General features: G+C 43.5%; 1 protein-coding gene across 27 annotated transcripts in view; it reads left to right on the top strand.

Annotated features, from left to right (window-relative positions):
• Positions 1–25,098, top strand: part of ARID1B (AT-rich interaction domain 1B) — a 413,537-nt gene that overhangs the window by 352,598 nt on the left and 35,841 nt on the right. For 19 of the 27 annotated variants that reach the window (XM_070603126.1, XM_070603123.1, XM_070603115.1 and 16 more), the window contains 2 exons: positions 1,367–1,694; positions 19,171–19,316. In XM_070603126.1, the coding sequence (XP_070459227.1) occupies positions 1,367–1,694; positions 19,171–19,316 (474 nt within the window). Of the gene's footprint in view, positions 1–1,366; positions 1,695–3,493; positions 3,623–19,170; positions 19,317–25,098 lie in introns of all 27 variants that reach the window. The other 8 variants (XM_070603109.1, XM_070603106.1, XM_070603112.1 and 5 more) reach the window with 1 other exon arrangement.

Genomic DNA, 25,098 nt, shown 5'->3' with positions numbered 1-25,098 from the left:
TACCCCCGCTCCTCCACCTCTAACACACACACACCACAGACAAACACACACTCAGACTGTTAGCTGCTTGAGTGCAGGAGTTGGATAATTGGATTGTATTTAACTTTATATCCCCTGTGCCTAGAACGGTGATGTTCTCTGAATGAGGAGATTCTTCCAGAAAATCGTAAGGACTGATGCAGAAACGTAGATCCATATTCTACAAACACTTGTCTGTTTACATCTATTTTATTTCTGCAGTCATTTCTTGGAAGGCAGCAGATTTTCTTGGTTAATTATGTGAGTTTCAGATCAGTTTGCTTGAGCTTGAATCCCGACCTACTTGTGTTAATTTTCTTCATTTGTGAATAGCATCATGGGCGTATCTATATTTCATATGGTTATTGGAGAAATGAATGAAATCATTGACGCAAACCACTTGACCCCGTGTCTCATTCGTAGTATGGCTCAGCAATTATCATCTGCAATTATTGTCATTGGAGTGGCATTATGTGTGCCTTCAATTTACTCGAATTTAATTTGTGTACACTCAATCAATGTAAAAGGTGTGGAAGGAGAGAAAATGAAACTATTGAAATAGTTTGCGCCATTACAGCTGCCATCCTACTCCGTGAGCGTGTGCCCCAGTGTGAGCAGGGGTGGGAGGTGTGATTGGGGTTCCTCACCCCAGTCTCAGGCCCTGCCTGCTCCCCTGGTGCCACCATCTCACCATGTGGAGTATCACACTAGTGCTTGAAACCGTCTCATAAGACATGGCACCAAGCACAAGCCAGCCACTTTATCTGGCACTCAAGCAAAAAACACCAGTGTTCCCAACACCAGAGTAAAACTGACTGCCAGACTAATGTCCAGGTTCCATGTGACACCACCCGTGGGATTTGGGAGGATAATTTTCACCGTCGGTGCGTTTTGTTTTAACACACTGTCTTTCTGGACCCTTTATCATAACTGTCGAATGTCTAGTGATGATTGGTACAGTCTCAGAGTGGTGCTCACCTAAGGACTGGGGATGGAAATGATTATTTTGGTTAAAATGTAAGAAGGTGAGGTGTTGGATGTGTTGAAGCTACGCTCCATGCTGGCATCGCTGTTCTATTCCTGTTCGTAGATTTAATGTTGTAATGACTAGCCTGGATTCCCCTCCACGTTACAGTGGTCCTGGGTGGCTCTTTGCCTTTGGAATGTGCAGAGAAAGCATATTTTGAGACTGCCAACCTCATCAGCGCCAACAGGGGAAGCATTAATAAGGATAATGACTGATATTCTGTGTTGATCACATTGTTGGACCTAAAGTATTTCCAGTGAATGCTTTCACAAGTCCAGATATTAAGTAAAAGGCTTTCATTTGTGTTTGCTTTTTGTTTAGGTAACTACTCCAGACCCCCAACGTATAGTGGGGTGCCCAGTGCAAGCTACAGTGGCCCAGGGCCCGGCATGGGCATCAATGCCAACAACCAGATCCATGGACAAGGGCCAAGCCAGCCCTGTGGTGCTATGCCCCTGGGACGAATGCCATCGGCGGGGATGCAGAACAGACCATTTCCTGGAAATATGAGCAGCATGACCCCCAGTTCTCCTGGCATGTCTCAGCAGGGGGGGCCAGGAATGGGGCCACCAATGCCAACCGTGAACCGTAAGGCTCAGGAGGCAGCTGCTGCAGTGATGCAGGCCGCTGCAAACTCGGCGCAGAGCAGGTATGCCGTCGGGGCGGGCGGTCTGTGTGTGGACGTGTGAGCTCGTGCTGGGCACAGAGCTGCGTCGTCTCTTGGGTCCCACAGGGGTGGAGAGCAGCAGGGTGTAATTTCGCTTGGCTGTTCCTTTTGTGTTAAATATATTCTGTACCACAAAGATCAGAGAAAGAAATGACCGTGATCTATGAAACATTGAGGAAGGAATCTGAGTGGTGGGCAAGTCAGTTGTGGAAGCTTCTTTGAAATGGCTGTGAACGGTCATTGCAGCCAGTAGCCCAGAGGCAGTGACATCAGGAGTGTCTGTGTGGTTCCATTTAAAACAGCGAGGTTTAGACAGCAAATTCTGAAGCCTAAAAACTAGTTAAAATCTAAAATACGAAAAAGAACCTCCCTCATTTTTACCCCCACCACAAAAATCTTTATAAAATAGAAACTTTGGATATGCACCTATGTGTATCGTGTGTGTTTGTCTAAATGTATATGTGTGAGGTTTATACACTGCATATTCTTATGTTGTATTTTATTTTTCTGGGCATACCTCTCTATCTGTCCAAACCAAAATATAGTTAATAAAGCAAAGATAATATTTCAGCAAGTTTAAGTTGATAGAGCAAAATTTAAGCTTCAATTACTTACTTGTTTTTAATCCCGATTTTTAAAATTAACTCTTGAAGTAAATACTTGGCCTGTATAAAAGTTTATCCTTAATTAACAGTTTATGAGGCAAAAGTGAATATATTCTAAAAGAAGCACATGTAAATATGTTTCAAATTATGTTTAACATATGTTAAAATATGTTTTAAAACAAAGCACATTGAAACATATGTGTGAAGATACGGTATCTTCTGAAGAAAAGAGAGAAGATTCTGATTTTTGTCAAAGGGAAATAAAAGCTACTGTGTGTGTGTACGTGTGTGTGTACGTGTACGTCTGTGTTTTTAAATGTGTCCCTTTGTTACTTTTCCTCTAAAGCTATTTGGGTCATGTTAGGGGTCCCTCCAGCCTCACCATTGGCTCCAAATGATAATACATTTCCAAATAATAAGGAATCAAAAGGAAAATCAGTCATTCTCTCTCATCCACATTACAGTTATTTAAAATCTTCTGAACCCCAACAGCATACCTCTGAATCGAGTCTACACACGCTTTAGGGGATGTTTTAATAAGCCTGTCTATGAAGACAGGTTTGGCTCGTCCAATGGAAGGTCTCGTTTAGGTTTAAATGAGTTGTCCATGGTTGCAACTCATAAAGCACAAGTTATTTTCTTTTTAAGTAGAAAGTACTTGATTGCCTTTGAGATGAAGCTTTGGATAGTGATCTGGGAAGAAGATACCCATCGAGATTAAGGCATAATTGTTTGCTGAGAAAGTCCTGCTGTGCTTCCTTTCTGAATCAGCTTATATCTCATTTTATATAAATTAATATATAAATACACATCCATGCATTTTCGTTTTCTATTTCTAATCAGTGGAGCATTTCAGAGCCTTCCTTCACATCCTGCCCGTTTGAGCTTTCCAGGAGTTTAAATGGGGAGCGTATATTTCGGCCTTTACCAAAGTCACAGCTGTCAACTGAGATCTGACAATCTTACTTTTCTGTCTCCTTTGCCCTGTCCCCCACCCTTTTTTTTTTTTTTTTTTTTTTTAAGGAATGTTATCCAGTCCCTCCCGGGCAGCTGCATGGTACAGAGTCTCTGCCCCATTCTGTAACCCTCCACACCCCTGTGTGGGCATAACAATGGAAGGGGGATTCATACTTGTCTACAGAGCAAATCCAAAGTTGTTCTTCTGTTCTGCTTTAGGCCACCATACATTAGGTCGCCTGCTTATCCCAGCCAGTCTGGGGCTGGCGGACGCCCCCTGTTTTCTTCCCAGCACCCCAACTATGGCACCTCTCAGGCTCCCGTCCTGCACCAGCCTGACCAGTACGGGTAGGTAGCGACACCCCCTGACTTGCTGCGGGACTGGGCCTTTTTTTAAACTGTTAATGACCGTGCCATCTGGCTGCGAAAAGGGACACCCAAAACGAGAAAGGGAAAGACCTAGAAGGAACGCCATCTCAGAGGGGGTTGTCTTTCCGTTCATTTCTGTTCGTTTCGGGGTTTTTGTTTGTTGCGTTCTGTTTTGTTTCTCACTCTTATTAGCGGAACTGTGGTAGTTTGGTGGGGGACCCGCATGCGTCCCCCAGACCCTGTCTTTGCACGGCTTCCGCATGGCTTCTCTCCCTCATGCCTGAGCGGGAAAGACAAGCTTTTATCTACGTGAAAGTAAGGAAATCACCTCCTCTGGCGTCATTTCCCCCATTGTCGTCGTTGTGTTGTCTAGGAACTTGTGTCGTGTAGCACTGTTATGATGACTGTGTTATTGTCATTCCTGCCACCACAATGACCTGCTCCCACACGCACCCCTGAATTCAGAGCATAGGAACCATATTGGAAGAGGGTCTCCCTGCATGAGACATGACTTAATGTTATTACAGGACTTCTGAGGGGTTTCTTTATATCGTCACCGCGCAAACATCCATACCAAAGATTTCTATTTCCTTCTCCCAAGGAATTTTAGAATATTGAAGTCACCAGGAAAATACAACCAAATAATCCAACACAGAATTTTCTCTCTAAACAGTGTTGCCATATTATTAATTACAACACAGGAATTACATACAGCAACAAAAAGTGTCTCTCGTCTTTTCTACTACAAAACTGTATAATATCAGCCTGTCACCATTTTTAGGTTAGTAAATGCTCTTAAAGTACATTATTATTGAGTGATTTACTAAGCAAAAGTATTACTGGTATGATTTTGCATGTAGTAATGGTGAGATTATCCTACACAGGTGGAATCACATTCAGTAGTTAGTTTCAGTAGAAATATACCACATTTTTGGTTAAAAATAAAATGAAGCAGTCAACTAGCTTTGTTTAAAGACGAAACCTAGAGAACTCTGCTTTCGCTACTTGTTATGAATACATGACACAGAGAGCTTTTCAATAGTTTTATATTCAGCATACATTTATTTAGACAGCAAGAGCAAATGATAATTTTGCAATTGAGAGTTCTAAATCCTGTAAACATGGTCCTAAATGTGGACTAACAAATATAGAATTCTGTAAACAGAATCCTAAGAGTGAAATAGCGACTAGAGAATTAGGTAAATACTTATTTGGGGGAAATTATCTTTTCCTCCTTTTTCCTTTCTTGTGGTACCGTCAAGGTCACTTCATGAGTCAGTAGGAAGATGGCAGGGGGGGAAGAAAAGCATTTATCATCAGCTGCTAATCCATAGGATCTGTCCTTTACCAACTCAGGAGTCCTATTTAGACCCACAAGCTAGTGTGGCTGTGCCTTGCCAAGCCACATTAAGCAGCTGTGTAAAATGAATTTAAATGGCATGCATCAGCATACAATCTCTTCCACTGGGGCAGAAAATCAATGTTAGCTAACCAGCACAGGAAGATCAAATCTGCCTTTCAGCCAGCAGCATCCAGATAGCTTCCTCAGAATACGACACCTCCTCCTTAATTAAAAATAAGAAAAAGAAAGATGGTGGAGTTATTCTATGTAAATCTGACAGTGCACTCCTGCCAAAGGCTCCTCTTTGCAGCCCTCTCCTTGTTCTGGATTTTGCCTTTCATGCCTACAGTGTTCTTTCTAAAAAAGAAAGAAAATAGAGTTTTATTTCTATTTTAAATCTTCCTTCCTTTGCCCTTTGCAATGCACATAACCTGTTGTGCCTTTTTTTTTTTTTAAGCAGAAGCTTGAATGTGAAAAAACATGTATACTACATGTTTTAGTGCTTTGGGTTAAGAAATTTGATTTTCAACTTGCTTTTGCTTTACTTAACAGCTCATTGCAGCAAACTCGTGTTTTGGCTTTTGTTTTTGTTTTCTTCCCTCGTTGAAAAGCCAGTTCACTAAACGTCAGTTTCTCTTTTGGAGAAGTGGCTCAAGGCTTTCAGAAACACAGGATTCCCAGAGTTTGATGTAATGACTTTTTTCTCAAGTCAGAACCCCAAAGGGCGTAGAGTCTATGAAAAGAATCTGAAAGAGACAAATTAATGATGAAGGTAGTGAGTGAGTGTGTGCATGTGTGTGTGCACGCACATACATGTGTGTGCATAGACAGAAGCAGAAGGCTCACTGTGAAAATGAAGGATTATGGCCATTATGCTTCAGGCTTCCTCAGCTAGTTGAATATAAGACGGTATAGAGAAAAAAACACACAGCTTTAACTGGCTGGAAGCCGTTTGACTAATTCCTTTTTTCAGAAAAACCCACCTGCTCCATTGAATAAGTTAAGGGAACATAGAGATGAGTTGCTTTTCTTTTTCACCTTTTGAGTAAGGGAATCCCTCATTTTGTATCAGAGTTTACAACAGAATGTGGTGAATCTTAGTGTTCAAGTACTAGATTAACTGAGTTATAATATCCAGTCTTTTTTTTTTTTTAAGATTGGCACCTGAGCCAATCTTGATTGAGTCAAACAGATTGGCATCTGTTTTCAATCTTCTTTTTTTCTTCTTCTTCTCCCCAAAGCCCCCCAGTACATAGTTATATATTTTAGTTGTAGGTCCTCTGGTTGTGCTATGTGGGACGCCACCTCAGCATGGCTTGATGAGTGGTGCTAGGTCTGCACCCAGGATCCGAAACAGCGAAACGCTGGGCCACCGAAGCAGAGCGCGCGAACTTAACCACTCAGCCACGGGGGTCGTTTGAAATTAACAATTTATACATAATATCCATCCAGGACCCCCCATACACTCTGGTAGACTTTTTACTCAGAAAACACATTTCCATGTTCAGTGGTATAGCATTTCTAGTTCATATAGGATTCTTTTGAAGTAATGAGAAACAGAGAGTTGGAAATATTATTCGATCTTACTAAAACCCTGGTTCAGGGATGGCAGATGACTTTCAGTCCGTTCTGATGGCTGTCTGGAGCATCATGTTGGAAGGATTCTGAGACATGGTCTGAGCGGAGGAGAGCCAAAGTCGGCCAGAAGTTTAGGAAAGACTGGCCACCAGCTTCCTAAAGAAGCGTTGCCATGAATTCCGGCTACAATGTAGTCTTCAGTGTTTTTTGAATGACTGAGTCCACTATCAGTGTCCTTTGTACTTAAAGCACACACACCCTCGTAAAATAAATTTCCCTCAGTCATTTAGTGTGTTTTGCATCCATTCATTCATTCTAGGTGCATCTGTCAGTGTCCAGCAGTTGGCATCTCTGCCAAATACAGCTGATTTGTAGATTTGGATATTTCAGACTTATCCAGTTTTTTTTCTTGGGAGTAAGCTCCAAGGATGATGCGTGACCTCAGCGAACTCACAGAAGGCCTGACAAGCCCTCCCTCTTTAGGCCAGGATAGATTTTCATTCCTTGAATTCCGCCCCCCACAGCACCTCCTGTATACATCAACTTTAATCAAGTCTTTGGTGACTTGAGATGGTTTGTATCAAAGTTCTGGCCCAGATCTTTAAGATAAGAATAGCTTCATAAGAATAGGGTCCAAGAGGATGTAGAGTTTCAGTTGTAGAATAATAGAATTTTAGAGCTAGAAGGATGTTAGATGTCATCCATTCCTACCCCTCGATGTTGTGGTGGAGGAAACGAAGACCTGCAGTGTTACCTGCTCAGGTCACTTAGTCAGTCACAGGGAGGGCAGAGCAGACCCCAGGGCCCTGTCTTATTCTATGGCTCTTCCTTCTACTAGTGCTGTCCCTATAGATTGTCCCTTAAAAGAAAAAAATCTCTTAATTTTAGTTCTCCCTCGTGTCTAAAGGCAATTCTATTAGAACCCAAGTACTCAGCAGGGTCATTGTGCAGATCCTGCTTATTACATCGAGGTCTGGATTTTTTTCCTCAGCTCAGCCTTTGCTGCCCCTGGAAGGGAGTAACAGCTTTGCACACTCCCACTCAGGTTCCACGTGCAGCACAAGTAGTTTGTTTCTGGAACCACGTGCCTTGTAAGATGGAGTGACAGTTTACTTGAAGGCACACAGATGGGGTTGAATTTCTGTCCTTCTCATCCTTCAGTTGCCCACCAATAACACTTTAGCATTTCCCATTCTTGGACTGGAGTGTAGCTGTGAAAGTAAGAATTCTGAATCGTGCAAGAATATAAATAGAAGTCGGCGTTTTTACCTGGATAAGTGCATACACCTCCATGACGATGACACAAGCGATGTCTGTCCTCTTGCTGTCCTCGAAGGCTCCCCAGTGGACCAGAAGGAGGGAAGTGCTCAAACTTCTTAGTTTTGAAAAAAGTGAGTCAATATGAGAGTCTTATTACTCTTGCCTGGAAGGGAATTTTTACACCGAACATCACAACCATGAGTCTGGAGACCTACATTTCAATCCTTACGTCATACCAAAAGCTAGAATCTGAAACTACTTTCAAAATGTTTTTGTTTTTAGTAAAAACAGGAGGTTGGGAATTTTAATTAACATTATTTTTGAATCTTAGCCTCTCTTCAACAGGGTCAGTACATTCCATGACGTCTTAGCCATAAAGTAGATTGCTCAGTAGCAGCCTGACCATATGGATGTTGAAGTGGCTGAATGTTTTGTGAGTTTGAGCAATGGAACAGCTGGCTCCACTTACAACACTGATGGATCGATCTGTCCTCTTGGGCATGCATAGCACTTACATCTGTGTCTCATGTGTACCCCACATACACACACACCTTCCAGCAACTATTCCTTAGTGAAGTGTATTTATAATTCATTTCCTCTGTTGCTATTTGCCGGCAAAGCACTTTTTTCCTATTATTTTCCTCTGAAGCCAGTATGACGTGATTCTGCCGATGGGGAAGGAGCCACTGATGTGGAAATTCATTAATGGAGATAGTGCATTAAAATGTCAGAGAGAGGGGGCAGAAACTTCTAAATGTGTCAAGCCCCAGCTATAGTGGGCTCCATTGGCCCGAAGGGCTGTGAGTGATGTGTATTAACTAAGAATTTAGCCCCTTGGACTTTGGACAATTAGGTTTTAAAATAATAGCTATGATTTGAAAAGTCACATTATTGAAAGACAGAGAAAAGATTTCAAAGACTTAAATAGAGTTTTTATTTCCGCAATTAAATGTGAGCCATTGTGTTATCATCTAAACATGGTACTTTGATTTTTTCGCCTCTTTTTCCCTTCAAAATTTAGAATTTGAATGAATATTATTATGTTGGTATTTTAAGATTATGATTTCAATCAATCTTTCAGAGTTACAGAACTATTATGGTAGCCATAAAGTACATTTATTAGTCTTCAAATCGAAAAGTAGTAAAACACTAATTTTTAAAAGACCAAGAGAGACTTTTTTTTTTTAAGTTTAATGAGATCCAAGGAATCAGTGTATGAAACGTACAGCAAACCTGTAATAGACTAGAGTCTGTGAAGTTCCCTAAATGACTGACTATTACCTAGAGAGATTTTTAAACGTACACACACCCTCCCTACAGCCATGGGAGGGCTGAGGCTCGTGAACCTGTATCTTTCATAAATCCCCTGGGTGATTCTGGTGTAGAGAGCCGGCGCGTGTCTGAGGATCGGCATTTGGGGTTTCCCGCTCCTGAAGAACAGTAATGAAAAACACGGGGACAGGAGGCAGGAAAGTGGGCACTCGGATTCCCAGTTTTTACACCTTCTCCCTGGTGGACGCTGAAGGAGGAGAATACTGGGCAGGGCTGGGGATGCTGGGTGGAATGAGGAGGAATGAATGTTGGCATCGACCCAATACCGTAACCCAGGCTTTGGTCATCTCTTGACTCCTGGCAAAGTCTGTCCCTAAATCCCTCTCTTTCTGCCTTTTCGCATCCTCTCAGACATCAGTGTCCTCCTCCTACTCTGAAATATTCCAAGCTCCCCGGCACACCTAACCCAGGCTTCTTAATTCAGAATGTCTCCTAGCCACGTCCCAGTCTGAACCTCACAGCTGGGTGCTGTCCTCGTGGTGTAAGATAACTCAGCATGATGTATGTATTGGGTCCAGGCCCTTATTAACTGGCTGAGTCTCCCATCAGTGGAGTGTGGGCCCTGTTAACTTGTCTAGGCCACTTGTCTTCACATCTTGCCTCTTGACCCTCCCAACATCTCTGCCCCACATACCCACACATCCACACCAAACAAACTAGAATGATCGGACCTAGAATCAGCATTGGAGGCCGCCTGTCACCGGGGAAAAGTCAGCAACACAGTCCGGCCAATCCCAGCCATAAAGTTATCAAAGGATAGGATTGTTGAAATCACGTACATCTCACATAGTCGCATTGGCGCCTCATCGCCAACCTGCAAGGCTGTGGGGCTGATACCAGGAAGTGTTGAGTTGTTCTCAGCCTGAAATCTGATCACCTCAGCAGTGTTCTGGACTGAAGGCAACAGGAACAGTTTGTCGGTGCCGAGGAAGATATGATGTGCGTCTTAGTCTCTCCCAGTCTGGGATTTGGGAAGTGTCGTGGGTGACCGTGTGAAGATCACAGGTGAGGGGCTGGACCCTCGGGCTGCCCCCAGGGCCTCTCAGCTGGTCTGTCAAAGACCGTGGGAGCCACTCCCTGAGGCTCCTCTTAATCTTGACCTTCATTTTTATTTTGAACTCCACTTCCGTTACATAGCTGAAAAAACCCAACCAAACAAAAACCCACAACTACAAAACCATGAGGTTTTGCCCCTTGCTTTCAAAACTAACTCTTACTGGATTGCCTCTGGTTGTTAAATTCCCATCAAGAAAGAACTTGCCGGATCCTGCCTTCTCCTACTCCTCAGGCCAGAGCGATGGGCGAGGACATAGGGAACTGTAGTTTTGCTCAGCTTTAGGCCTTTCCTGCAACAGTTTTCACCCTAATTCTGAACAGTGTTTTTGCTTAAACAAGTTAAGTAACTTTATGACCCAGGCCACCTTTAGCTCAGGAAATCTATAAGAATTTTAGGAGGGCTTTTTTTTAATTATAAATAACTATATTGATATATTTCTGTGGCAAAGTATATGGGATGGAGATCTTGGGACCCCAATTCTTTTTTTTTCAGCCAACAGACTGGTCCATTATGGTACAAGAGGTCTGTGAACACGTGCGATCTATGCGTTTTTAATTATCTCACCCTAAAACATTACTCAGATGAGTTTGTTGCTGTTGCTACTCAGCTTCCCAGTGTTTGTCAAGCTGATGTGCTCCCTGTGTGCGAGGTGCCCACCCCTCTCAGGAGACCCATCTTTACATTCATCCCCTGGTCAGTTCAGTCCGTTAGACCTCGTACCCAGGAAGGGGGTGTCCTGGCATAACGGGTGGGTACTCCTGCCACTGGAAAGGAATCGCCCCCCTTGTCATTTAATCTGGATCTTTTCCTAATGGTATTATGATCTCCAGATAAACTTTTTTTAAGTAAAGATCTTTCATGTAATGCAGTTAGAGAGGGGCACTTGTTTCTTTCTGCGGGGACATCAGTGGCAACTGGTTTTTCTTTCACAAGTTACAACGGATCTCATTTCTACCCAACTTGGAAACCGTGCCCTCTGTGTCTCGTCAGAGGCCAGTGGGAGCTACGTGTCCCAGACCCCACAGAGTTCTGGGGTCACCTCTTACAGGGAGTGGGCAGTTTTGGAACCCAGTGCTGCCCCCTGTGGCTTTCTTCCCGCCCTGCGCTGGAGGCGGCCGGGGTGCTGGGAATCATGGGAAGTGCTAACATCCAAATCTCTGAATGAGGCGTCTCCAGAGTGGAGACTTTCAGTTCATTTTTGTATGATTGCCAATAAACTGTTCATAATGGGCTTCACAAGCCAAAATCAACGTGGAGCTGAAGAGAAGATTCTCAGTTATCAATTACCAAAGTTCGAGCAGCCAGACACTGTGTTTGCGTTTACTTCACACCCCGACAGGGAAGTCTCTCGCTTCAGAGCCCTCGCGCCCTGCCTGCTCTCCTGACTGCTTTGAGAGGAGCTGGGGCTCAGTCGGCTGCTTTAGGAACAGCTCGACCCTGCGTCGAGGCAAAGGGGAAGTACTGAATCTCGAAATTGCACATCAGGAGCCATTTCAGCAGTGAGCCAGGAGCAGGACTGACAACAGGCGGGAACCCCCTGAGAAGTCTGCGTGAAGTAGTTAACAACATGGGGGAAATGCTTCTGTGTTATAGGCTTTTAGGAAATCCAGGAGGGAAGTGCACTGTTCCTCAGTGCTTGGCGGAAGCAGCTTCACCAAGATGCGTGGGTGAGAATACAGCTCTGTGCAGAAAGGTGGAGACGACAGAGAAATTCTGTAGACGCAGAGAGCCCCTCTGGGCAAGGCCACCTTCCCCAGGCCCATGGCAAGGACGTGGCAGGGGAAAGGTCTGCTCTGAAGAGTTATCCACACAGAGGACCGTTCTCGAGAATATGCTAGCACAGTTACCACTGCCCCCCATCGACAGGGTCTTTTTCATAGAGCTGTTGAAAAATGACATACCTCTTCGCCTCTTCTTTTTCTCTCTCTCTCTAAAGCCCCAGTGCAGGGTTGTGTATCCTAGGTGTAGGTCCTTTTAGTTTTTCTGTGTGAGCCACCGCCACACCATGGCAGCTGACAGATGGGGGGCATGGTTCCACGCCTGGGAAGTGAACCTGGGCCGCCAAAGCAGGGAGGGCACCAAACTTTGACCACTTGGCCACAGGGCCGGCCCCTGCCCATTCTTAAAGGAAAAAATAAAACTTAAATGTATCAGTTACCAAAGCGTGTAGGGAGTTACTAGTTTATAGCTGGAAAATGACCGATAATTGTTGCTCTAGCTCGGTTGCTGGCATTATACACATTTCGGCCTTCTTTAAGGGAACAGGCTGCCTTGAAAAGAGATCACGTTCACAGCGAGGGAAGATCCTAGAAAAGTATCGTAAAGGGCGTTCCTACATAGGGAGGAAAGGTGAATGGAAGGACTCAAGCTCTGCTTTCCAGACTTGAGTCTCCAGCTGCCTCTTGGCGTAGCCTTTTGGGAGCTGAGAAGATGTTAGGAGCAACATGTCCACAGCCGAGCTCATGGTCTCTCTAGTGTTTGCTCTCTCAGCGACTGCCCCATTATCCATCCTTTTGTGCAAGCCAGACACCCGGGAGACTTCATGGCACAGCTTTTCTTTGCCCACAGTGCCTAATTCATCACCAAGTCTTGTCAGGTTTACCTCCAAGATACCACTCAGCTCTTTATTGTTCCCCATCCCCCAGTTACAAGACCCGTCATCTCTTACCTGGACTATTGTAATAGCCACACACCTCTTGGCCCTAGAGTCATTCTTCCTGCCTCCTTCCCCAGTCAGAGAACAATGCCTTTGATATACACATCTTTTTGTGCCATTTTTCCTGCTTAAAAACCCCTAATCTCTTCCTATTTCTCTTAGGATACAGACCTGGTGTGATTCCTCCCGCTCCACTCTCGCTTCTTGCTAGTCCGCCTCGCTCTCTCCACCTCCCTCCCCTGCTCCTGGATGCCCTCCCCTCTCCCCCTCTCCTGATTGGTTCCCACTTGATTCTTCAGATCTCATCTGAGGCAAGGGGAAGGGGGGCCAGCATGCCTTCCTCAGGGCACTTTCCCTGCCCTGCCTGTTTATAGGCTCCCCTCGTGCACATCCTCTCCTCCTTCCACGTGACGTGGTGCAGTTTGACACCCACTCCTCTGGGTATTGGACTTGTGCGTGTTCTTGTTTTGGCTCACCATTGTGCCCCTTCCCCCACCCCACTCCCACCTGCCTTAAAACAGTCATCGGGAGCAAATGATTGTGACTGTCAACTAAATGGAAGGCATTTCCCATCCATTTTAGTTATTTCTAGCATGTCTCCCTGAGTGAAAGGGGTGCAGTGTTTTTTCAAAAAATAGCATGCGGCTGTGTATTTTTACAGGAATCCGCAGTTTTTAAATGCTTGGCACTTCTCTTTGTTCTTTGTCTTTGGTTTAATGACATAAAGGCCACTTTACCTTCATGGGATTGATTCTACCAGAGCAACTGGCTTATTGAAATTACAGCCCTCTTTGGCGACCAGGATTGCTGATGCCTTGTCATTGCAGCCGCACGGATGGATTCGCCACACCAGACATGGGCTTGGCCTTCAACAGCTTTCTTTTCTGTCTTGGTTGTGTTGTCTGGGGGACATCGGTAGTGATTTTCCTCTTCAGATATTAGATGTAAAATAATCTTCATGGAATTTGTCCTTCTTGGTACTGTTTTGAAAGAGTCACTGTGTAACTGAGGTTGAAAGTCTGTCTTAGCAGTGATGCTGGACACATCTGTGAAAATAGTTTGTGTTTATGAAACATTTAAAATAGAGCATCCTGTGTAATGTTCTATGTACAGTTGGAGCTCTCCAAGAGTAAACTCTGCCGGAATCGGGCTTTTCAAAGTTTCAAGTTCTTAGTTCTGATAAGTATTGGATTTAAGTGAAAAAATGCCCCAAATTTTAGTGTTAGCCAAATTTATTTTGTCAGTAAGCCATCTTTTCTGGCTCCACGACTCAAACTACATCTATAGTGACAGTCCATATAGAGGAAGCTATGTGTGTGTTTGGCGCTCATACACATTTTCCAGTACAGCGGGCTTTGCTTCATACTCATTTTGAACATAACTCAAGAATGTATCAGAGGATGTGCTCAACTCTTCAGAGTGGAGCTGCTCTCCATGTGTCTCTGCCACTGGGACTTTGTATAAAGTGGCTTCACTCTCGCGGTGTCTGTTTCCAGAGCATTTCTTTGGTCTGTCCCTCCCTTTCTCCAAGGAGCGGTATCAGAAATCCATTCATTTTCAGGATGTATATTTCACACTTCCCTGTCTGTCACTGTTGAGAAAAAATAGTGGTGGTTGCTAAAACGATATGGCCTACATATTCTTTCAGAGCAGCAAAATCATATGCAGATCTTACTTTATTTTAAATTTTATTGTAGTTTGACTTAAAAACAAGATACTTAGACATGTGTGGTGCTCTTTGTAGGATTCCATACTAATACTTGTAACTGCTAAATTCAGACTGTAGTGGGAAGCTGTATTCCCCTTTCTGCCTTCACAGTGAACCATTGGAAATGGTCACTTTAAAATTGGTATTTGCTTTTGGTTTTTTTTCCCCCAAAGTCAGCTCTTTGTTGGCAGATGAATGTATAATGTTTGAGAAAGCTCCAAAGTGAATAATAAGAAAATCTATAAAAAGTGACGTGTGTGTGTGTAGACTGAGAAGCAGGAACGAGGCAGGCTTGAGGCACATGCATTTGCAGCCTCCGCTCCTAAATTATTCTCATCATCAGAGCCTGGGCTTTGTCATAGAATGACAGATCTCAAACACTTACATCTAGTCCCAACCGAAGGCCGATTTAAATAAAGTTCTGCTGGTTGTTCTGCAGGTCCGCGTGTTTAAATAACAGCCCCCATGTCGTACTTGGACATGAAAAGGTAGAGGGGATAGTGTGGGCCACAGGCCTGGCCCAGGGCCGGATGCTCAGCGCTCTGTGAACCGTGAGCTCTGTGCCACAGTCGCTGTCACAGGGCGCGGTCCAGGGCTTCCTCAGCAGCAAGACAGCAACGAATGTTATGTTTAGTATTTATTAAATTCCCCCCAAGATGTTATTGGGCGTTCATTGCCACTCCTGTTGCAGGTTAGGAATCCATGGCATCGGGACAGCCATCATTTGTAACAAAAACGACTTGAGCCTGTAGCCCCACTAGCAAATAGCCCAGTAATTCACAAACCCAAAGGTGAAGGTCGTGACCTGGCACTTGGCTCTTCCAGGTACAGCTTCCATTTTGGTAGGTTTGACCTTGAAAACGTTCCCTTCGTTCCAGTTTGTATTTTTGCCTGTTTTTGTTTCGTTGCTCCTGTTTCCTTTTGAAAAAAGAAAGCGTGGTGATTTTCTTCTGCCCTCCCCTCATTCGGAAATCTGGAGCATTCCCAATGTTGCTGTGGACAGAAGGGCCAAGCAGGCGGCAAGCGCCGCCTCTAGAAAGGGACCAACCTCTTCTGAGGTGACCGTGGTCCTGGGAATGGTAGCCTGCCCGACCCCACAAGCTTTTTGTGCAGAGCCACAGACATCCTGCTCCATTAGCATCACCGTGAGAAGTCGAGCACTCAGCTCTGTCAGGGAGGTGGCCGTCTTATGTTTCTGTCCACAAAAGGAATTGTCTCAATTTCCAAAATTCAACAGAGTACACTGAACGCTCTTTTTGAGTATTAAGCCCATCTCGCTTCTTCAAAATTACCAATAGTCTTGGCAGTAGTTTCCAAACACTAATAAATAGGATTTCTTCTGTGACGATGAAAACCTGGCTCTGTCCCCTGTTTGGCCAGGTGCATTGCTCATGCCCACGCACCCTGCATCCCTGGGAAGACGCAGTTCCCTCTCAGCTGCTTGCCTCCTTGGATACCCAGAAGCGTGCAGGATAAACCCCTTCCTGGAGGCAGGTGTCCAGGGCGCTGTTCTGTTTGCTTCCACCGCCTCTCCCTCTCCCTCTGTCCGCCTCGCTGAAGGGTGCCCTCCAGAAAGCTCAGGGAACAGCATCATTCTGATTTGTCAGCTTTCTACAACTAAAGACGAGTGTGGCAGACAAATGGAAAAGGATGATCATAGGCCGTTCTACTTTGTCCCACCATGTGTTAGCCGTGCCAGAGGGCCCTTGGAGAGAGAAGTATAGTATGCTGGACTGAAGCAGGCTTGGGCAGTTCTGTTTACGCACTTACTGGCTGTGTGTCTTTAGACAAGCTATGTAAGTTCTCTGATCCTTATTTTCTCTCTCTGTATGTGAGCATAATTCCACCAACCTTCCTCTAGAAATTTAAAAAATTAAGTGTGTAAAGTGCTAGAAATCATGCCAGGCATATTTCTGAGTGCTTGATAAATTATTGTTATGATCGTTGTCAGTCCCTCCATGTCCATATGGAAAAACTGAGGCCCAGAGAGCCTCAGTGGTCTGCTCCCAGATCCCAGTGGCAGTGGAAAATGTGGCTAGCGACAGTGAAGACCTCTGGCTTTTTAACCAGACTTTTAAAGCAATAGACGTGATTTAATTGGGGACCATTGTGACCAGCAACTGACATCCAACACACAGACCTTTAAATCTTTAATTTTTTGTTATGTTAAGGGTATTTTTTAAGACCTCTGTAATGTGCACCTTCATCATGTTATGGCGATTGAAGATGGACAATGCAGACCTGGGGGAGAAATCATAGATTAGAGTTTGATGAGACCTCAGCGGTCCCTTCATTTAACCATCTGCCTGGTGGATTTTGTATTCTGGTTCTCTTTTCCACCTTAGTCATAAACAAGTTTGCTTGAGGATCTGTTAGTTTCGTACATGTTAGTTACGCGGCACAGGAAACTGAATTTGGTGGCACGGGAAACTGAATTTGGTGGAAGCTTGAAAAGGTGGCGATCTTTCATAATGCCTGTTTACAATAATAAGAATGTTCTCCATTGATTCATTCATTTAACAAATATTTTTTAGTAGCTGACATGCACTCAGTTGCTCCTCTCAGGCGGCATACACGCCTAGAAGAGCCAAGACATGCACATAAATTGTTTTAACATACAAAACAAAGTGCAGAGCTTGCAAGTGGGGTGATAAGGATGGCCTTCACAGAGGAGGTAGCCCCTGAAGCCGGTCTTGAAGGACAGGTCAGAGTTGGAAGCGATCACTGCCTCGGAATTAGTCTGCAGAAAACACAGCCTGTTCATAAGTTAGATGCTCTTCCTGTGATTTGTCTGCTGGGAAATGGGGAGGGCCGCCCCAGCACGTGGCATCGTTTTCTTTTGGAACAGTTACGTCAATGATAAATTGTCTTTTGTTTGAAGGAAAACACCTCAGCAGGGACCCTAATATATTTGAGTTAATGCCAACAACCTACATGCTGCTGTGAAGACCCTAACCATATAGGAAAATGTTTATAGCTGCTGGGCAGTGTGTTTATAAGTATTTGACGACCTGGAGGTTAATCAGAAGCCATTGGATGATCTCAGATTCATTCTTAATGATCTGCAGCCGGGTATTCTAATACTGATTCAGCAGTCTTTGAGTTCAAGGCTAAGTAATGCTCCTCTCTCCCAGAGCCACACTCACAGCAGTACTCTTTCAGCCTTCTAGAATGTTCTTTCCAAGCCATCATCAAGTGTTAGTTTGCACAGAATTTCCCTGAATGGTTTGTATATATTTAAAAGAAAAAAAAAACCACTCAAACGTTTGCTACTTTGAATTTTCAAATGGACCATGTTTGAACTTTTTCTGCTAGTCAGAAAGTGAATCCAATGGAAATAGCTGCCCAAAAAGAATAGTATACATTTTTAATGACTTATGTTAATCTTTTAAAGTCTTTAAAAAACTTTTTACTATTGTACTTTAAGAGCCACCAAATGACAGTTTAATGGAAGTGGAGGGGGTTATAATCATAATTAATTTGGAACAGAGAAGCCAAGTGTCTGTGGATTTTTACACCCCCCCCCATTAGCTTTCCTCCTAAACATAAACATTAATGGCCAAAACTTCAAGAAGTTTCTTAGAGGTATAGTATTTACATAAGAAAAGCTTGACTCCCACCGTGGAGGCCTTTAAAGCTTTTGCCGCATTGCCATCATCTTTCTTTTTGTGTTAACTTTCCTGGGAGGATTAAACCACGGGGCTGTTTAGTCCCCCCGACCCCCGGTCTTGTTACCAGCAGTTAGAGAAATGACATTGTGTGACGCTTGTCTCCTTCAGATCAAAGGATGCCTTTTACCTCTTTCAAGAGTCAAGAGAAGTTTGTCTTGGACAGGGCGGAGACACAAAACTAAGCCACCAAAAAGATGAGCTCATGAGTCTGCATGGCAGTGGAGGAGGGGTGACCCAGGCCTATTAGGGACACTCAGAGCCAGTCAGTCTAGGCTCCCTCCTGTCACAGAAAATCCTATACGAAGAAATGCAAGTCTGTTGTTTACTGTGTTATTTTAATATAGGGGAATTGGTGTGTTTTTAATAGTACCTATTTTGAGAATGTTAAAATGCAAGGTCAAAGAGAGTTTGGAAAATGCTTTCTCTCATATGCATTCTATCAGAAAATTTAGGCCAGAGAAAAATTTCTTTTTTAAATAACATTCCCGCACTGCCCATTTGTTTTCCATTTCTTGACTTCTGTTTTTTGATACAAGGATACTAGGTAATGTTAATTAAGAATCAGATCTTTTTAAATGTCAGAAATTAATTTTGCTTGCTTTTGTAATTCCTGTTCTTATTCAAGTTCCCCCTTTCTTGCTATATTTCCCTGTATAAATGATAACCTGGAACACTTGACATGATTAGAAACAGGTAATTTCTTTGTGGAATTTATAATATTTGGAATTTTTACGTAGTATATGACCTAATCACCTAGCAATAGAGTTCAGCCTCTCTCTCCAGGAAATAAATCATTTTAAGCCAACATGAAAAATAATAGCCCCGCCCCTTGCATCGATGCATTATTAGACATGACTTCAAGGGTGAACGGCTGCTGAGATGCATGGTCGGTATATGTATGCATGTGCTTTCTCTTCATATAGGCAAGGAAGTTTTCCTGGCATGAATCAGAGTGGACTTATGGCTTCCAGCTCTCCCTACAGCCAGCCCATGAACAACAGCTCTGGGCTCATGAACGCCCAGGCGCCCCCCTACAGCATGACGCCCAATATGGTGAACAGCTCAACAGGTAACGGTGGCAGCTCCCTGCTCCCGAGGGCTGCCTGCCCTGTCCTTCCTCTCTTCGTAGGCCTACACCACTGAAAGTCCAGAAACAGCTCAGCAATCGGACCATTTGGTGAAAAGGGGGAAAATGCTACTTTTCTGCTGCTTGGATGCTTGCTCAATCGATTTACCTATTTTAAGACTTGAGGATTACATTACATTTTATGTAAAGTATTTTTATTCCTTCTGTGTTTGTATAATCTGCGGACGCATTTCAAGTGTCATTGGAGCTTGCTCGCTTAATGTACGCACCGAGTTCTTTTTATCTTTGGGCATTATTAGGAGTATCGGAAGAGCCCACGACAAAATCTGTACTTTCCACGAGATAGTGGTGGAGATGAACATTTAAACTTCGTGTTTCTGAGGAAGTGACTGAAGGGCAGAACAAGGCGGGGGTTGAAGGACTTTTTTCATTTAGGGAAACTCCCCTTTAAGTGTCTATCTGGAAATAGTTGTTCCATAAGTGCCGTTCCCACATCATCTCTATTGAGAAATTACTTATTGTCTTTTTAAAGAACTGTTTTCAATTTTTCATTGTGTTTCATTTTTTCAACCCACTTTATGATCTCAGCAGTTGCATTCTTACCAGTTCCCCTCTGATTAGCGCAGTAAGAGTGTTCTGTCAGTTTGTGGACGTATCAAGAATGTCTAAACTGTGCACATCTTCCATATTCTCAGACTCTGTAGGCCCAGGACCACCTCCTCAAGCCCCCACATGACCTAGCGATGATGAGCGGGACCCTTTATATGAAGAAACGCTCTGTGTTACTCTAGTGCCTGTTAGAGTGGGAGACACCACTTGGGGTGGGATTCTCTCGTTTAGTTGATTCAGAGTTTGGTGTAGCCAGTTGTGTGTCCTCCAGCGCTTTATGATGTGTCAGGAAAACATCATGGAATTAGGGGCTCGGCTCTCTCTTCTCCCTCTTTTTATGTCCTCTGCCTTCCTGACCTCGCCATCTTTGAAAGGCTGCCCCCCCGAGCTGTGTCTCTTTGTCGGGCAGAACAGACAGCGAGAGGCTGGGCTTGCATCCTCTCTGAGCTTCCGAGTTGTTGGTTTCTAGGGCCTGATTGGGTCGTGCCATTCCCTGGTTACTTCCCTTTAAAGATTTGTGGAAGAGGAAAAAACAGAGCCGACTGGTGCAAATAAATAAAATAGCTCTTCCTGATGTTAAGCAGGTTGTCATTCATCCCGGTGAGGTGGATGTTTTTACATTTGAGATGAAAAGTGAAAAGCTCTCGGACAGTCTCGTAGCTGGAACTTTCCCCTCCCCTTCCCAGCACTGTCCCAGGTAATGGTTCATTTGGGTTATGACATTATGTGTTTTGTCTGGCTTGCTGAAATAAAATTACTTCAGAGCATTGAAATGACACAATAAATTTTCACCTACTATTAGCAATACTCATTTTCCCCTTTTTCCTTTGGACCCCAGAGCCACAAAAATAACCAACAACAAATAGATGGCACTGTGCCCTGCCTAAGGAGATTTATGTATTCCCAAGGAATAACCAATTTAATGGAGATTCACAGAGAGGGTTTCTTTTTATTACTATTATTCAGATAATTCAGCTATTCGTTATTTCATACAGAGGAAATCTGTTCAAGGAAAGGCCATTTATCCTCACAGTCTTTTTTGTATGAGCTAGTAGTGTATTTTTTCTTATTGCATTGTACCTTTTGAAATAGTGAATTTTTAATAATTTAGTCATTTATCGGATTTTCCTCTACACATTTATAAGATTTTATTCCTGTTTTATTAAGTGAAATGCTGCCTGATAGAAAGTAATCATCCAGCACATCTGAGAAATATTGACGATGGCGTATTTACTGCGTATCTGTTGATAGGTACATAGGAATCTGCTCTGTCTGTCTTAGAATCTCTGAAGGAAACAGGAATGACAGAGGACGCCAGAACGTTCCAGTGTAGCTCCTGATGAGAGTTTTGGTCTGAAAGTTTACACTTGACTTTTCTAAAGATGGGTCGGAAATGGCTTGGGTCATCATCTCGTCAGTCTACTTGGTTTGGGCCCCGGGAGATAAATTACCAGTGATAACAGCAAAGCATTTTCTCCATCAGAGGACACTTTGGAGAAAGTGAAGGTAATACAAATGATAGCCAGGGCTGGCAGTGGGGTTTTCTGAACCTCAGTTAGCAGCTTATGCAACTGGCATTCCAGCATCCTCTTTGCTGAGTTCAGACAATTGTGCTGTCGATGGCGTACAGGGCCAAAAAAAGTCCTCCCGTGTAGTGACAAATTGTTACAGGCTTCAGTGAGCAAGTAATTATTTAAATGGAGTCAGTGTGAGTCTGAATGTGACAACTATTTCTTCACTTAAAATGCAGGGGGAGTGGGATGGGAAGCAGTGGGGATTTTTTTCCTCTTTAAAGGAGCTTTTTAAAAATTACTTGGATGAAAAGATTAGAATTATGTATTCCTAGGGCAAAATTATAAGTCATGTATAACCTTGTTAAATAGAGCCCTGTATAATACTTGTGTTGTTAGTTACATTGTACTTCTTTGTGTTTGTTTTATAATATTCATTAGCCATATACTTGTGTGGGTATAAACCATCATCTTAACAAAGACTTCTAAATTCCAGAAAATATATCTACTGTCTGGTTCTAAGTCACTCTACAAAGTGTAGGGCACTTCCATCAGTATAACCTAGATAGTAAATGAGCAGCCATACTGTGCTGTAGCCAGGCTTCCCTCCCATACAAATTCCAGCGGTGCCGATCTTTCTCCCGCCCCAGCACAGCTCAGTCCAAAGGCAGTGTCCTATTGATGTCTGACCAGTAGGGGGCAGACCAGCTCCGATAGCCCTTACAAAGGAAAAAAGGCAGTCACATGACCACAGTATCCACAGCTTCCTTCTGGGTTCTCAAAACTCAAGAACACCCTATCAGAGTCGCCTGGAATGCCTGTTAAAACTACAGCTTCCTGGGTCCCGTTCAGAAATTCTAAGGGGGGCCCAGGAATCTGCATTCCTAACACACTCCTGAGGTACTTTTCATATGTGCGTGCTAACGCCTGAGAACCACCGATTTAGAGGTATTTTGCTCAACAGTCTCCTGGCAAGACCGCTGCCAACTTGGTGTGGCATTCGCTGTTTACCAGATAATTTGCTGTTTTGAAATTTATTTAAAAAAAAAAAAAAAATGATTTACGGGACTGTGCCTAGAATAAAAATCTACCAGACGGATAGCTGTTCTCTGTCTTGAGACTTTCGGTTCCTTCCCAAAGGAAGTTCTGGGTCTTCAGCAGCATTGCTAGTGGTTGTCTAAGTAGTTTGTAAAGATCGTTGGGTTTTTGTTGGCTAGCTGCTTTAAGTTGATGATTTTAGGTTAATTGCTGCCCTTCTCCCCCCGACACCCCAAAATACAAAAGACTTGACAAACTAGGAAAACCATCTCTTGTAAACTGGGAAAAATGTACAGAGATTACGCCAAGTGTATAGGTAGCTCCAGACCTGGTGTGTGGCTGGGGCTCTCCTGGAAGCTTCGGTCCATTCGGTCCGGCCAGCAGGAGACATTGGCTGCATTCCCTGAAGCAGCGAGGCCCAGCAAGCATTCTGAGTTTGCTGGGGTGCCATGTTTCCTTGGGATGGAAATGGCAGGATCGTGCATCTCAGTCGCACTGCCCCCGTGGAGGTCCATCGGCTGCGGGGGGGGGGAGTTACGGGGAATTCTTTCAAGGCCTTGCTGATCCAGTCCGAGAGAAGTGCTTCTCCTGAGCTTTTCTCATAAACTGTGTCTGAGTTATGTTAACAGGGTTCTTTATATATTCGCCACATATAAAAATAGTCATGAATATCTGCAGATGTCTAAACATGGAGAGGCCCTTTTGTGTTTTCAAAAGCAGGGAATAAAATATTTTGCAGAGTATGGTGTATTATTTACCATGAAAAGAAAAGAACTGTTTGTGTGTTTCTGCTCCCATCTTAGCATCTTCTGGGAACAATTTGGCAACCTTGCCGGGAGACTAAGGGAAGGGAGCTGGGGGAGTGGGAATGAATGATTGCATTCAGTTTCCCTCACCCCATATGTTCTTTATGTTCTTTCGGAATATATTAAATGCAGGGTGGAATAGCTGCCTTAGGACCTTGACCCACACTCACTTTAAGAAATCATCCTAGCTCTTAAATTTCAACGGTGAAGCCAGAGGCTAGTGCTTGAAACGTATTTACAGCCCTCACGCTGCGCCTTCTGCAGTCTCAGATCCTTCACTGCCCCTTTTTATGTCTGAACTTTACATACTGGATTACGGACGTCAGTAGGAGAAAGAACTGTGCTTGATTTAACACGTCCTTATAATAGTGGTGGTCTTTCTCTTCTGGGAAAGGAGAAGAAAATAGTGCCCCTGGAGTACCATTGCCCTGGGAGGCATGTGGCTCTTTACAGTGATTCATTGAGAATTCTGGTAAGAAGTCAAAAATAAGCATTTCAACAAAAGCAACAGTAAGGAAAGACCTTATGATTCATTAAGTAAAATGAAATTTACATGGTAAGGCAAGAGTACTAAATAAAACTATCACTCTAAAGTATCCTTACTTATCTCTCAAAATAATAAAGCCTCACAACTTTTGGCAATTTTTGTATTTGCCTACCCCAGATGCCCATTTTAAAATACATGATAGAGAATGAAGAAGTTTGGCGAATTTCAAACCAACATATACGTTTATATTTGTCTAAGTCTGGTTTCTAAATCAGTGTAAATTGTTGCCATTAATTATCACCATGCATATCAGCCTAGTTCTTTACGCTTAAAAATTGCTTTCATGTACATTAACACATTTGATGCATGAAGAAAGATATTATTACTTCCTATTTTCAAAAATAGTATTTAGGCATAATTTATTATAAAGATTGACAGAAATATTCCTTATCACCTTTGGAGAAGCAAGACCTGACAGAAGCCCCGTGTCCGTGACTTTGCCCCTTTCTCTGGCATCGTGTGGCTGTCATTCCTTTGAACCGACTCTGTGAATAACTAGCAAGGGCATAAGGACTTTCATAGACAAGCCCCTCTTTCCACACTCGTTCTGCTTTTTTTTGCCTTCTATTCTCCTAAAAAGGGTGTTTCTTAATGTTCAGATTTACTAATTCCTGTCTTGCTAGACCCCAGAGATAAAGCTGCGTGAAAGCAATCCGCTACTTTGAACCAGGCGGTCTTCTTGGTGTAATCTGTCTCAGCTGCTTTTTTGAGGTTTCACACATTCACAAAAATAACAGCATTTTTAGCTGATCCCAATAGATTTTTCTCTGCAGCTGCATCACTTGAAAAAGCTTTTTGTTCCAGTTCTTAAAGTCTAAGTATTGAAAGTAATTTGAAAAAAAAAAAAGAAAAACATCCCAATTATGATTTGCGCGTGTGGTGATGACTCCAAGGGCTGACTAGGCTGCAAATGGGCTTTGAAAAACAAGCCCATGTGCCCGTGGAAAACACAGGCATTTCAGAGTGCCTCGTTGAGTGCGCTGGTGTAAACGCAGGGGCACGTGGCACCGTAGGCTTTTTTTGGCAGGACCTCTGGTCTCAACCTGCAGTGATGCTAACGATATTAGCAAATTAGCACCACAAAGCTTGCCAGCTAATTCGCCAGAGCCCTGCTCACTCTCTCACTGCTGTAATTAAAACTAATTATTTTCTAAAACATAGTAATACATGAATATGTGCAATAATCATTTTGTAGTGGGCAATCTGTGGAGCCTTTTTTAAAGCTGCTGCTTCTTTTTGGAAGGGGTGGGAGG

The sequence above is a fragment of the Equus przewalskii genome, chromosome 32, assembly GCF_037783145.1.
Source record: "Equus przewalskii isolate Varuska chromosome 32, EquPr2, whole genome shotgun sequence".
NCBI lineage: Eukaryota > Metazoa > Chordata > Mammalia > Perissodactyla > Equidae > Equus > Equus przewalskii.
The sequence above is the reverse complement of the archived record's forward strand: the minus strand, read 5'-3'. Positions and strand labels throughout refer to the sequence as shown.